Source organism: Vigna angularis, chromosome 11 (assembly GCF_016808095.1).
Source record: "Vigna angularis cultivar LongXiaoDou No.4 chromosome 11, ASM1680809v1, whole genome shotgun sequence".
Classification (NCBI taxonomy): Eukaryota; Viridiplantae; Streptophyta; class Magnoliopsida; order Fabales; family Fabaceae; genus Vigna; species Vigna angularis.
The window spans coordinates 4,725,161-4,740,921 of record NC_068980.1 but is presented as its reverse complement, the minus strand read 5'-3'; the positions used below and the strand labels follow the sequence as shown (position 1 = coordinate 4,740,921).

The following is a 15,761-nucleotide window of genomic DNA, read 5'->3' as shown; positions in this document are numbered from 1 at the left end:
AGAATATTGAATCATTAAACAAGCATGACATGACCTTGTTTGGAAACATTAAACAATTAATTAGTTGAGTGTAGTAACCATAACACTATGACTAAGGAAAGTAATTTATAATAGATCAAGTCACGGTAATACCTAAACGTCTTAATCTCATCGTTTCAACATGGTGTCGTTAAGGTGGAAAAATATTGTTACTAAAATATTTTATTTTAAGTACGATATTTTCTTAAAGACAAGTGAGAAGATGATATTATATTGATAAAAGTGATATAAACAAAATAATAATATACATAGTTGTCGGATGAATATATTATGATTTTTTTGTCGTTTCAATTTGATTAAATTTTCCATTAGAGACTTATATATAAATTAAACATTAGTGTATCTTATTAATAAAATTAAGCTGCAGTTTTGTCCTTCAAGAAAATATGGAGCATGTTAAAAAAGTTCATGTTTATTCTTATTTCTTATAAAAACATAAAGTATATAGGGTATATGTATAATTATGAAGGTTGTTAGTACTATTTAAGTGTGATATTAGAACTATTATTGAATCCATACATTCTCAAACATGCTTTTATCTTGTACATTATAATTACTTTTTTCTAGCTATAAATTCAATCATTTTGAGTATACACTTTAATCATAGCATTTTATTTGTTAGTCTTTAGTGTATTTGAAAGCATTTACTGTGTTATTGTTTTTCTTGTTTATTATGATTTTTTAAACCCTTTCATTATGATATTTTTAGAAATTGGAAGATTTTAAAAAAATGTATAAAGGCGCATTAAAAAGTTATCGGGGATATTTCTCTTTCTAAACCTTTTTTAATAGGCACGTTAAGTATATTGATTAACCTTTGTCATTCATAATACCTACATGTTGGTGTTAATTATGACGTTGGGATAAATAAAGATGAAATGCTAAATGCATCTTTGATTGAAAATAATTTACAGGATTTAAACTATATATTAAAAAAATGTAATTTATAGTTTTTATAGTGTCATGTTATTGTTATACAGTTTCTCTTTATTGCTTTAATACAAAACATTTATATTTTTAAAGAAACTCATATAATTTTATATTATTAACTTAAATTTAATTGCTATACATAATGATACTTATTATTTTAAATGAAAATAAAAATAACAATAACATATATCTTCTATTTGTATGGTTAAATGCTTGGATAGATAACTTTGAATTTTTTAAACAACTTTGAATGTCACTTAAAACCTATAGAGTAGAAGAGTTGTTTAAAACAACTCCTAAACATATTTCAATAAGAATGTTATAAGTGTGGTAGATATATAAGTAGGTATTCGTAGTACATGGGGATGTAATTAAAATTTATATAATTTAAAAATATAATAGAAAACATATTTTCATGTAAGATTTTAAACACTTTTAAAATATTTAAAATTATAAATGATAATAATCGATTTCAAATTTGGTCTACTAATTTATTACAAAGTTGGGATGTTCCTAACACGTGTTTAATGAAAATTCTTATTAAGTACACTATAAAAATAAACTAATTTTAAATAAATTATGTTATTCATTATTTTCTTGGACAATAGTAGCCAACAAATATTGAAAAATAATTATTTTAAGATTATTGGAAAACAGAGAAGAAATATCTTAATAAAAGTTGCCAATCTTAAAAGCAAATTTCAAGAAAACATTTATTAATTGATTTACTTTCCGAGTATTTAAATAATGCACAAAACTTAACGTGTGCATTTAATATTGAAAACAAGTTAATCAAAATAATAATAAAAAGAAAAGACGACGCATACTTGATTGTTCCATGCATTTGGTTTAAATCATGCTTGTTTCGTTCAGGACATATTTTTCTACAACTGCGAGCTACAAATAGGACTGAGAATAGAGGAATAGGAATTTTTGCATGCCAGACAAATGACTGGTTGCATTTCAAATGCTTATATAATTTACATACCAACACTGGGGTCCATTACGACAGTGTTAAGACCAAGAGAGATATAATTTAAACATTGAACAAAAATTAAAAAACAAGAAAAAATTTGTTAAAGGAATGTAAAAAAAAAGTAATTTTAAAGAATAAATGATTAAGAATTTAAGTGTGAGTCTAAGTTTTATATTGGATAAAAATAAAAAATAAAATATTATATAAAAATGAAAATCTATTAATTTATTGTTTTATAATTTTAGGTAATGTCAATTTTGTAGGGAAATTTGACACACACATACACATAGATCTTCACAACCTCTCATAATTAATCTAGTTATCTGTCCATTCGTTACCTGTCAAGGCTTCACTTACACTTGGATCAATTACGAAAGTGTTAAGATCAAAAGAGATATAATTTGAACATTAAAGAAAAGTTAAAAGACAAGAAAATATTTGTTGAAGAAATGTAAAAAAAAGTAATTTTAAAGAATAAATGATTAAGAATTTAAGTATGAATCTAAGTTTTATATTGAATAAAAATAAAAAAATAAAATATTATATAAAAATAAAATATTATATAAAAATAAAATATTGTATAAAAATAAAAATATATTAATTTAGGTAATGTCAATAATAATGTATTTTCACACTGATAAAATATAGTTTACTTTAAGTCAAGTTTTCATGGATTTGTTTTTTATACGACTTCTTATTAGTGGAGGTGTTTTATGTGTATATAAACTTATATCTATTTGATATTTTATTTTACTTGGGATTTTGTTTTTACCTAATAAATTTCTTGGACTGAGGTGTCGTTGATGTTATATTTTTTTCACAATATTAAGTAAAAACAACTATTGTAGAGATGACGGTCTTGGTTAAAATGTTGCATGTGAAAACACGAATAATAAAGTTGAAGGCCTTGGTGACAGAGCTTGACAGAGCTTGGATCTCGGCACGAGTACTAGATCGACATATGCTAGTGTTTCAAAACTTTTGTCCTCTTCCATAAATTCTACACCTAACAGAAGAAAAAGTCATTGCAATTGTAAACAATGCATTGGTCTCTTTTTCGCAACGCAAATATCAATGATGATGAGATAAATAATTCATGCATTCCAACTATCAACAACATCGTCAACTAACCAACCTCTGCTGGATGAAGACCATCATGATGTTTTTTTACTAGCCCGGGTTTATTATATATTTGCATTTTCTTTTTGAAACATATTCAACCTTATGGTTTTGTAAGACAAAAGTTGGTTTTTCAATACATTGAATGGTTTGATTGCAAGTTTTATTTTTTATTAAAATTTTATTTACATTTTATAGTTTTCAAATAAATATAGATATCAAATATAAAACTAGATATTGGTGAATGGTACCATAATTGACATTTTTAATCAACTTCAATATATTTAAGTTCATTACATAATTGACATTTAGTTTAATACGGTAAATTTGGTAGAAAATTTAATATAGTTTGGGCAAAATTAATGATTACTTATGAGGGCACATAAATTAGTTGGACATATTGGAAAGAAATTTACAAGGGATTAACTAAGAAATGCATTCAGCACATGCGGAGGATTCACCAAAAACTTTATAGCGAGAAAATGTTAAAGACATTATAAGAGGTCAGTGTAAGCAATCGGTGGTAGATTTTGCAGCAAGCAGCGAGGGAAAACTAAGGAACTAAAATAAAACAATAATGTGCAGGAATACCGACAAACTGAGGAGAGATATCTTGTGAAATTATGACAAATTATCAAACAAATATCGATGGAGACATGACAGCTTTTTATGCCCTATTCACAAATTTATGCATGAATTTTTATAAGAAAAGTAAAATTAATTTTAATTTATAACATATATATTTATAATTTTTTTATGAGATTAATATAATATTAGATATAAGATAAATTCTGATACAATTTTAAAATTTTAAGTAAAAATCAAACTTAACTCTACGAGCCATCCTGTGAGGTAAACTTTTACTTAATTATATAAACCACTTAATTAGTGGCGTTTGAACAATAATCTAATGTGATTTCACCTTTCTTGAAAAAGTTGAAAAAGTAAGTACTCCATACTCAAACATCTATAGAAGCATGCATTAAAAAATCACAAAAGAGCCTTAGTAATGTTATCAATACCTTCCTTAGTCCTTACACGTCTATTAATACTGCATACTTTACTTAAGTATAAAGTGCACTTAACCTTCTCAATTTATCCTAGTAAAAAAATAGTATTAGAGTCAATTATTTATCCTGATATCTAATTAAAATATATCTCCTTGGTTTATCCCAATAAAAGATTCTAAAGAATTATAATCTAATATTATATTAATTTAATATTTTAAAAAAAATAACTTAGGTAAGTTCTTGTTAGTGATTTATGTTAATCATGTAATTAAGATTTAGTAATTAAAACGTTTTAGTCTTATTATAAGATAATTGTAATATGTGGTTTGGATTAAAGGACCGTTTCTTGAAAAAGATTTTTTTTTATTAACTTTCACGAAAAGTTGATCGTTTAAATTAGTAAAATGCTCAACACAACAAAACATAAGCAAAGACTAATAAAATGGGTCAACAAAATGCCTATTACCATAAAATAGACAATCTTGTTTTGTATAGGAAAAAAAATCTTTCGAAATTATATATATATATTAACAATTCAGCTAAATATATAATAGAATTGCTTTAACATATTTAAGACTTAAAATTTTCAGCAGATAAGTTTAAGAGAGTTAAAGTTAACACAATAACGCATTATTAATAAAAAATCAAATTTAACCCTTTGCGTAATTTGCATTGATTCAATTATAATGTGGGTAGGACCAGTCATAATGAAATCATCTTAAAAATTTACGTACTTGTTTAGATATTGGAATAAGTAAACATTTTTACTTTATTTTTGGTGAAAATATTGGGATTTGGATACGAAGAAAAACTACGTAAAAGGTACATAAAATTATATAATTAGAAATAAAAAGAGAATATTATAATGATAAGAAATTGAATGCATGTCTATATTATATATTTTATAGGCTTGGTTTGGAATTATTGGAATCTTATATTTATATTTTAGATATGAAAAATAAAAGTTATTTAATTTTTTTTTTGAATGTGAATTATAAATTCACGTTTGACTTAATAAATTAAATATCTACTTAAAGTCAATTTTGTTGGTCTTTTCTATATTTAAGTATTCTCCATCTAAGGTTTCAGTCATACATAATTTCTTATTACTTCATCTTTAATTAAGGTGCACTCACTTATTTGATGACCAAGCTCTCTAAGCTCTCTATAGTCAATAGTTTAAACAAAGATGTATAATTAATATAAGAAAAACAAGGTGAAAATAAAATGAATACATATTTATATAATAATTCTTCTGGACTCTTCTAGTTTATGTTAAAAAAAATTAACCTGTAAAAGTATAGTTATTTTTTACCACTCTTTTATATGCATGAGAAGAGAATTATTGATCCCAAAACTAAGAATTATAAATTTGTTATGTTATTAGAACATTTATTAAAACATATATTTAGTAAATTTAATAATTCAATATTAAAGTATTAATTGTTTCCTTTATTATTGTATTTGTTCGTAAAATTTTACCAGATAATAATTTCTAACACATCATTTATACTTAGTACTTTAAATTTCCAGGCACCACAAAAATAAAAAAATCACTCGTTAACGTATAAAACACGAACACCTTTTGTAACCATTAGAATAAAACATAAACAACCTGCATTTTCGTATCTGGTTTATATATATATATTGGTCACATTGTTCTTTTATTCTAGCATAATAAATCACTATAACAAAGCATTGTTGTTATGGTGGATCAATTTGGCTCATAGCAGAGCTCAAAGGATCTGTACCTTTTGAAACACAGCTTGCATTTTAAATATAATAAACGGTAGAAATTACCCAAGTTCAACTAACCCATTCACAACGATGACAAAAAATTGCATTTCTAATATATTTAAAATTAAAATCAGTATAAATATTAATTTTTTAATTATTAAAATAAAATAGCGTGATAAAAAAATATAAAAGCATTTTGTTTTCCCTGCTGGATACGTATATAGTGTATGTGATTTATCACTATAAGCTATCATCCGATATAGGCTACAGCTGTAAAAGAAAGCGTTGAAAAGAATAATCCCTACCATTAAAGTTCCCAAACGAAGAAGGAAGAAATTTCCCCGTTGACGAAGTCAATTGGCTATATTTAAACATGTATTTTTAATTATTTCACATTTTAACTATTCTTTTTTAAAGTTACCTAACTTTAAAATAAACGGTCGGGAACCCTTCGTCAGTAGATTAACCTGTTTCCTATTTTCATTGTTTAAATATCTTTTTCATTTAAAATACAAAAACTGATTATATTCCATATTAAAATAAAAAATTGAAGCTTGAAAAGGACTATTTAGAAATCACTTTTGCTCGCTGTGGTGAACAAAGCATTTTTCAGAAAAGGAAAGTAAGAGTGTAAGTATTAATTGAACAAATTCTTTCGTAGCATCCGGCTACAAAACTATTAAATTTATTAATTTTATCATAATTTATATTGACTATAATTTTTATTAAATAGGATGACGAGACGATTTTGCCAACCTCCAACCCAAAAAAACCAATGAAATAACTTAGTAGTAGGATTAAACAAGAATTAATGCTAAAAATATTAGGTTAAACCTAAGCAAAATTATTATTATTTAAATTGTAATTAGATCATGTGTTAATCCGAAATTTATAAATAAAAATATAAATATAAATAGGGTAGTATGTTGGTTATATTTATTATATTTTTATTGTTAGCATATGAAATCTATCATAATGTCTTTTACATAAACGAGAAACTTTGACCTGAAATTAAAATTGAAAAAACCGATAAAAAAAGAATTGAACTGGACTGATAGACCTAAACACTTATGACATTTTAGTTTTCTAAAAAATATTGTTCAGTTCCACACCCTTTTATTTATTTTTTCTAAAATAGTAACATTTATAAAACATTATCTAAATCCAATCAAAGATGATGAATTGTTAGAAGTATATTAAAATAGGATACGCAGATGACTTTGAGTGAGCTCCAGTCCAGTTCTTACCTCACCAGAAAACACTTGAGAAATAGAAAATGAATTAAAAGGGGTTTTTCCATTTTGTGTGGCTTGGTATTTTTTTATTAATCCGAAGAAAGCATTGTAATTGTGGTGGGAAAAAAAGAATAATTTAAAGGGAAGAGTAGGAGAGAAGGAATGAGCAATGAGAGGGCGGAGGGTAATAACGTCATTTAAGTGGTTCTGAAATTAACTTGACAGGCAATCTTTGTCTCATATGCAACACAATAGAGTTACACCCAAGGCAAACACAGCACAGCGCACACACACCACACGGCACAGCCATCCTCAAGAGAGAGAAACACAGACATTTACATTACAATTTCAATTACATTTAGTGGTTGCAACTACATTCTGCCACTCGCCGCAGTTCCCTTACACCGTTTCGGATCGCTCTCGCATCTGCACTTCAAAACCTCATCCATTTTCCATCGCTTTTCTGATTTTCATACCTCCAATCACGCTTGCGTCTGTAGTGCAATCATTAGTTAGATAAATGCTGAATGGTGAACGCTGACAAGTGAATTGGAGAGGGAAGAGAATGGGAAGTAGTGCCGCTGCATCGGCGTCGCAAAGCGATGCAACTAGCAGAATGGAAGGCTGGTTGTACCTCATACGCTTCAACCGTATTGGACTTCAGTTCTCGCGGAAGCGTTACTTCGTCCTCGACGGTAACCTTCTCCGCAGCTTCAAATCCGTTCCTCTTTCTAATAACCAGGTTCTGTATTGTTCCTTTTTTAATTTATTTCGCCGATTTTTTTTTTTTTTAATTCAAGTTGCGTCGATTCGATTGCGGATGAAGGTGGAGAAGTTTCTGGATTAATCGTTTTCGTTCTGCTTGATCGACTTTGACATGTGGAACTCTTTCTCTGGAATTTTCTTTGCAGGATCCTGTTAGAAGTGCGATTGTGGATTCCTGCATTCGAGTCATGGATAACGGGAGGGAGAGCGTTAACAGAAAAGTATTGCACTCTTTCCGTTTTTCTAATGTCTTTGATTATTTGTTGTAACCGATGCTGCCGGTGCATGATGTTCATTCGCTGTGCTGATTGCAGGTGTTTTTTATTTTTACACTCTATAACACTTCAAATCACAATGATCAGTTAAAGGTGAGGTCGCTGTTATGTTTAGGATGCCGAGTTTTCCTATTTGGAATTATGTCGTTGAATTGCTAAGTGCGAGTGTTGTGCAGTTAGGAGCAAGCCGTCCTGAAGAAGCGGCGAGGTGGATTCAGTCTTTCCATGAAGCATCGTTAAAGGTATGCAATATGAAATGTTTTAAGCCTGAGGTGGAACTGTTTCGGATGAAGGATTAGGTTATTAATGTGAACTTATAGGGTGCACCCGATGGAGGAGATGATGCTGTAGGTTGTTCTAAGAGGAGATGGCAGTCCTTTAGGTAGAGTGATTTAATTTTTTATATCTGATCTATGAATAATTTATATTGCAATAAAAAATTCAAGTTCTTTCTCAATTTTTTATTATTCAAAGATCTTTTGATTTATTTTTATCGTATCATCCTTTCAGACTCAGTGGGTGTTCCAGTAGAAGTCACCCAAATTCTGTCGACTGGACTCTTTCTTCTGCTGATGTTATTGCCCCTTCACCGTGGACAATCTTTGGCTGCCAAAACGGTAAATGTTTGTTTCTATTTCTGCTGTTTGAGTTGTCATTGTTTTGTAAAAACTTTCAAAATTTAACATAAGTACTAGAGCTGGCTAAAAGTGGTATAATGATTTTATGGTCGCATAATGAAGGTTTACGACTATTCAAGGAAGCGAAAGACAGGGATTCTGGTGGGAAGGTTGGCAGAATTTGATCTCAGTAACTATTTTTTATATTTGGAGTAGAAATGAGTTTTTTTTTTTAATATGGTCCTTTCTCCAGAAATGGGATGATCACCCTGCAATAATGGCTGTTGGTGTGGTTGATGGAACTTCAGAAGCCATTTTCCAGACTCTTATGTCTCTTGGTCCTTCAAGATCAGAGTAAGTCCATTAGTTTCATTGTGATCTTCCAGCAGCGGCATTGTTTTATTAGCGAGAGATTTCTTATTTTGTCGGTTGTCTTGGTATGTTTGTTTTTTTTCCTCATTGACTTTGTTTCTAAATAGATTTAAGTAGCATTTCATCATCACAACATATTGGCATGTTACTATCAAATTTTACTATATCATCATTGCTATTCTTAAGATTCGGTGATTGGATGTAGAAGGAACTGTAACGTTACAAGAGAATGGAAAGTGTATAAGAGCCAAGCAAATAAAAACCAGAGCAAAGAAAGAATTATAATCCAAACAAACTTACTAGTCTCTTTTATCTCCCATCTAGGGTACGCAAGCATTAACCAATCGTCATAACTATATTAAAAGACTACTTTATCCCACATAGGTGAAAAAAAAATTCATCAAGCTCATGACACCAGTCATAAATACCAAATAAAATAACAGCATACTTGCATATTGTCAAATTGCATTCCCCTCTTTACTCTCCCCCAAAACCTGTGAATGACGTGAGAAAGGGCTCCAAATTCCATCACAAATTTATCATTCACTAAATCTTGTAACAAGATCGGACAGAATTTTTAGCTGGACATTGAGCACAGATCGTATCATTTTATGTCTAATGATAATCACAATAGGCCTAGGTGAAATAGGGTGCTTCCATTGAAAAGAAAAATGAAATGAACTGCAAATAAAAAAACATTTAATAGTAGATGTTAGGTTAGAGCAATGTAGTAGTGAGCAATTTGATTATGATACAATTTTATAAACCAACATTGCTTTATTGTAGGTCCTTAAAGCACATTAATTGTTGGCATGCAGGTGGGATTTTTGTTTCTACAAGGGGAATGTGGTGGAGCACTTGGATGGTCACACAGACATTATTCACAAACAGTTATTTAGTGATTGGTTGCCTTGGTATAGACCCAAGCCTTTAGTGCTGATCATTGTACCACTACACTCGTTCCAAGGTTCTACCAGTCTATTTAGAATAAAAGTTTCAATTTTTCATACATGTTTTACAGGGGAATGCAACGAAGAGATCTCTTGTTGCGGCGTTATTGGAGGAGAGAAGATGATGGGACATATGGTAGTAGTGAATTATGGAAGAAAATTTTCACACACACACACATTCTGAATGGAAGTAACTTCTTTGATTTTCTTTGTCACAGTTATTCTTTACCATTCCGTGTTTCATAAAAAGTGCCCTCCCCAGAAAGGCTACGTGCGTGCTTGCCTTAAAAGTAATGTATGCTTAAACTGTAGAAATAGTAAATATTTCTTTTCTACTATTCTATTTGCCTTGTACTTTACCTCAAAATAAATAATACTGTGAAACTTAAAGATGGTAATTTGGAATCATAATGTTCTTTGCTTTTAATCATCTTTATTCTGATCTGAAATTAAAGTAGTAGAGCTGTCACTGATTCTCAAAACATCCTCCTTCACTATTGTCATTATAATATCCAATTTATGTATAGAGGATTTCTGGTATTGTTTTTTTGGAATTTTTAATGCCTACGAAAATTGCTAGGTAGAAAGTTTAGTAGAAGTGTAGGTTAGAGTAGTTGAAGGGTGACAACTCGTATTCTTTTGTAGGTGGAGGGTATGTTATATCACCAGTGAACAAAGGAAAGCAATCAGTTGTAAAACATATGCTTGCTATTGATTGGAAATGCTGGAGATCTTATCTTAAATCTTCATCAGCACATTCCATAACCATTCAAATGCTTGGGAGAGTTGCTGGTAGTCTTATTTTATTCAGAAGTTTACATTATTGAACACAATCATTTTCTTGCTGGCCGACATTTATTTTACATTGCTAGTTGTTAACATGTTTAATAAAAAGATTTAATATTCTAGTTAGTATTTTATTTACCACTTTCTTTTGCACTTGCAGCATTACGGGAGTTATTTAAAGCTAGACTAGGGAATTGTTCTTCTCCTGATTATTCATCTGGAGAGTTGACGACAAAGAGTGGGCTTCATGGAAAGGAAGGGGGCATCACCAATTCTGATACCGAAATTCAGGCAGATGAGAACAATCATGATAACTCAGTTGGAGAAGTAGATCAAACTCAATCAGAGCATGCAAGCCTTGTTACTCTAAATGATGCTGATGATGAGTTCTATGATGTTCCAGAGCCATCAGACTATGACGATTCGGAAAATGGGTGGATGACTGAATCTAGTCACCAAAGGTCTCAGGTAAAAACGATAGTTGAAATATTTGTTTTCATTGCACAGAAATGAAGTGAACAATCTGAAGTTAAGGTAGTTTTTGTCTTGACGTTTAATATTTAGGGAATGCTCTTAAGACATTTCCTTTAATATATAGTTTTTAACTATCAATCACTGCATGGCTTTCAAATGTCGTTTATTGTTCTCAGTTTATTATATCTGCTTTTCATTAGGGATAAATTAGTTTTCTCATTAGTTAATAGACACTACTTTAGTTCTGAACGTTTTGATAGACTTAAGTTTTTGTAAACAGTCAAGGTGTTATTTGCTCCACAATCCATAAGTCTTAAGACACCCAACAATATGTTTAAGAGTCTTTTATATGCTCTAATATGGCTTGAAACTTTTTAAACCAATGTAAATTATTTTGGAATTTCAACTTTTAAATGAATAAAGTAGATGTCTACAACGGACAACATTCTCTAGGCTATGTTTGGAAGCATGGAAAAGGCTGAAGCGGACAGGAATGAAATGACAGTTTAAACAAAGTTTGTTTGGGATTTATTAAGAAAAGGATTGGAAGGGCAATGGGGGCTCCTATTACCTCCTATGCCACTTGAAATCCTGACTTTTCCCTCCTAAAGAGGAGGGGGAGGGGGTGTTACAGGGGGTTGAAGGAGGGAATGCCATGAATTAAACTCCCCTCCTTCATTACACTTTTTAAGCGATCATTTATCGGAGTGTCATGTTATATTTGATTTCATTTCTAGGCTTGCCGTGCCACTCCATTCTCTTAAAAACCTTCTACACGTGCCTTAGCCATCACATTAGTGGAATAATCACTATATCAGATGAACTATGCATAATTTGGAAATATTATTGGCTTGAAATTACAATTTTCAACAGTTAAAGATAATCTTGAATTCCTGATCCTTTAGATATTGGAGTGGTTTACTAAGTTATTCACAATAGTAGGCTTTCTAATCGAATGCTTACCTTTTGAGGCTGATCAACTGTGCAATTCGGCCCCTTCCCTTTACTGTATGCTCCTATTTTTGCATGCTTCTGCCTAGATAGTTTACATATAGTTTTATATATTTTTTCATATAGTCTAGCCATTTTCAAAGGTGGGGCTGCATCTGGGGATATTTACTTATCAGCATTTTTATGATGCTGGACTGCTCATCTCATGTTATTCTTTAAAAATTTTGCACTGGAAATTTGGTCAAACTTCATATTTTGCTTGACTTCGGCCTTTCCTTGTCCTGCTGTGATGGGAATTTCAGGACATTCGTCATCAGAAGTTATCAACTGCTGCTAACTTTGTAAAAAGATTGCATGATCTTGCAGGTGATTTTTATCCTCTTTGATTCCAGATTATGATTAAGCATGATTTTTTCCATTGATTTACAATGTCTAGAGATTCTGTTACAGTTCAGAAGAGGGGTTATGTTGACTTGCAAGAGATGGTCAGGGAAGACAGTGGTATCACTTGCTCATATGGATCCACTCTTCCACAGGATCCTACTTGTACATTACCTTGCAGCTTGACTGAAGCAGATCCTTCTACTTTCCTGATTCGTGGAGAAAATTATCTCAATGACCGCCTGAAGGTATGATGGCTACTACCATTTTTGTGTGGACATAGCGCTTGGTAACTCCCGCCTGTGCATGCAATTCTTTCTCCATTTTGTTACATCAATGATCTTCTAATTATTGGTTTGACACTAAATTATGTTTTCTCTTTTTATGTTAAGTAGTTTGGTTTGGATGCTTTGAGAAACGATACTAACAGCAGATTAACTACAATATATGCAGTTATCCTTTTTTTTATTTGGTTTAACCAAGCACGTCATCACTAATCTCAAATGTCTGTTAATAATTACTAGATTAAAGCGAAGGGAACCTTGATGCAAATGGTTGCTGCAGATTGGGTGAGATCTGACAAAAGGGAAGATGACCTTGGTGGCCGTCCTGGAAGCATTGTTCAGGTTGGTCATTGCGTATGATTATGTTATCTAGACTTATATTTTTCCTGGCTTCAATTATATTTAGCCATTGTGTAGAAACTAATGATTTCCATTATAAAGAAAAATCCATTTGCTGAAGTTTTGTAAATTGCAGAAATATGCAACACAAGGAGGGCCCGAGTTCTTTTTCATTGTAAATATTCAGGTAATTGATAGTCTTTTTGTGCTTAGGTGGTGACTAAACTTCAGCACAGCGCTAATTATGTGTTTCTATGAACCAGGTTCCAGGTTCTACTACATATAGCCTAGCACTATACTACATGATGAATACTCCCGTGGAAGATGCTCCTTTGCTAGAGAGTTTTATTAAGGGCGATGATGCCTTCAGAAATTCAAGATTTAAACTTATACCGTACATATCTAAGGTGAGTAAAATGTGCTGTAAATTGCAGCCTAATAGCGCACTTATACATCGACGCTTTTCCCAGTAATTATGCATATGAGATTGAATCTCATCAAGTGATCCAGTTAATTACATTTTCCTCTACTTTCCTTGTATTTACCTCTTACCAATTCCTTGAACTCATTTAGATATTGTAGTAACATTATTTTGAGCACATGTGTTTCCTCCTGGGTCAGTGATTTACTCGATTTCACTTAATCACTGAATTCTAAGGAACTCTATTCTAAAATTTTCCATCCCCTAGGACTATGCATAGTCCATGTTCAGAAGGCAAAATGTCTATTAGTTGTCATTTGTGCCTTTGTATAGTAAGTCTTGACATTCCTGTTTCAGGGTTCATGGATAGTAAAGCAGAGTGTGGGCAAGAAGGCGTGCCTAGTTGGGCAAGCATTGGAAATCAATTATTTTCAGGGAAATAACTATTTGGAGGTAAATATTGCGTGGAAATCAGTAGAATAGCAACTTGTTAGGAAAATTAAGACTATCAAAGTAAATATATTGTGTTTGTCTGTGAGTTTATGCGTATGCTGTATGAATATGCTTTGGTCTGCGGAAAACATATACACACGCAGGAAAATTGGTCATGAAAGTTAAGAATTGGGCTTAATAGATGATATGCATGATGCATAAAACATTTAGCTGCCAACCATCTTTCACGTAATTCTTATCTGGAAATCCTGGCATTGATTCAGCTTGGGGTTGATATTGGATCATCTACCGTTGCAAGAGGTGTTGTGAGTCTTGTTCTTGGGTACCTCAACCATCTGGTGATTGAGATGGCTTTTCTAATACAGGTAAAGTGATGTTCATTTTTATTTCCTTGTAATTAGTTGTCAGGCTTAAAATTTATCAATGACCTTGTGGAAGAGTCTCCGATAAAAGCAATTGTCTTTTTTTCATTTGAACGATTTTGCTGTTCTATACACAAATAATTCATGCCTATCATCTTGTTTAGGGAAACACACGTGAAGAGCTCCCTGAATTTCTTCTTGGAACTTGCCGCCTTAACCATCTCGATGCCACTAAAGCGGTTTGTCTGAAACCGTGATTTTCAATGAAACTTCCTGACAATGACAAGTACGTTGTGGAGGAGAGAATTCCCAGGTTGCAAATGTAGATAATTGAAATTCCACTTTCTCGTCTCCACAAACTCACTTTCAGAAGTAATTTTTGTTCACCAATTTGAATTCTGCACCACTTTATGGTGCTGTGAGCGTTGTTAGGATGGATGGTGTGGGGGGAATTTGTATAATGAAAGTTGCATTTTATTTTCGTTACACCTGATTTTATATTTTTTTTATTACTTTTATTTAAATACGTCATCCATTTATTTTGCCTGTGTCCAGTTTTGGTATGTGGAATTCAGGCAATGAAATATTAGTACTTATTTCCTTGAAAAAATGGCGTGCGTTTTGAGTGAAAAAATAAATCATTTACATTTTTCTCTCTGCATTTCTTTCGATAACAACACAATTCAATCCAAAAGCACATTATTTTACACTAAATATGTTATTATTTCCTTAACAAAGATATGACCTGAAATAGTCTAGTTTTCTTTTTTATTCTAATGTTTCCCCGAGTCTCCTGTAGTAATCAAGAAAATTTATTCTTATAAATTGTGTAGCTACCAAGTAATATAAAAGCTGAGTAGTACAAGGTGAGCGGTCTGGTGAAGCAAAAAAAGGAAATAAATTAAAAAGATTTATGAAAAAAAAATGTCTACAACAATAATATAGGTCAATATAAAGGTAATACAGTCGCTATTCTCAGTTTTTTGGCCGAACTTTGTAAATATGATTTGGACCGGACAGCCACTTCGAAGGGAAGAGGACAGATGGATTTTTCATTGCGTTCATATGTCAGTGATGATTTTTAATTGATGAAAATAGAAAGAACAAAATGTTTAATGAAGCATAATTAGACTTTAGTAGCCATGATAATAGGTTCTTTACTTTTAGACTATGAAACTAAATTGGGTGAAGCGATGATTTTCTAATCATAAAGCTGGGATGCAGGAGCAGTTGGATTGAATTAGAAGTCCAACAAGACTTCATTCGCAATCCAATTTGAAACTGA

At 31.1% G+C, this 15,761-nt stretch overlaps 1 protein-coding gene across 3 annotated transcripts; it reads left to right on the top strand.

Annotated features, from left to right (window-relative positions):
- Positions 1–7,292: 7,292 nt before the first annotated feature.
- Positions 7,293–14,962, top strand: LOC108334160 (protein ENHANCED DISEASE RESISTANCE 2-like). Of its 3 annotated transcripts, none has more exons than XM_052870414.1 (21): positions 7,293–7,741; positions 7,958–8,032; positions 8,126–8,179; positions 8,263–8,328; positions 8,407–8,468; positions 8,597–8,703; positions 8,827–8,873; positions 8,957–9,057; positions 9,894–9,989; positions 10,097–10,161; positions 10,244–10,315; positions 10,671–10,817; positions 10,972–11,279; positions 12,539–12,602; positions 12,687–12,865; positions 13,142–13,243; positions 13,377–13,427; positions 13,504–13,647; positions 14,019–14,114; positions 14,378–14,479; positions 14,641–14,962. In XM_052870414.1, exons 1-21 carry the CDS (start codon positions 7,649–7,651, stop codon positions 14,731–14,733), a joined length of 2,124 nt encoding a protein of 707 aa, XP_052726374.1. In that variant the 5' UTR covers positions 7,293–7,648; the 3' UTR covers positions 14,734–14,962. The 3 variants fall into 3 exon arrangements, with proteins under 3 accessions (XP_052726374.1, XP_017425333.1, XP_052726373.1); XM_017569844.2 differs by having other exon boundaries at positions 7,293–7,788; XM_052870413.1 differs by lacking the exon at positions 10,244–10,315 and having other exon boundaries at positions 7,293–7,788.
- Positions 14,963–15,761: the final 799 nt, after the last annotated feature.

Excerpts from the sequence above, each read along its gene's own strand:
- LOC108334160 (XM_017569844.2), top strand. The coding sequence starts at position 7,612 with ATGGGAAGTAGTGCCGCTGCATCGGCGTCGCAAAGCGATGCAACTAGC. Across the intron at positions 10,316-10,670 it reads CGTGCGTGCTTGCCTTAAAA|GTGGAGGGTATGTTATATCA; the intron begins GTAATGTATGCT and ends ATTCTTTTGTAG. Across the intron at positions 14,115-14,377 it reads AGGGAAATAACTATTTGGAG|CTTGGGGTTGATATTGGATC; the intron begins GTAAATATTGCG and ends GCATTGATTCAG.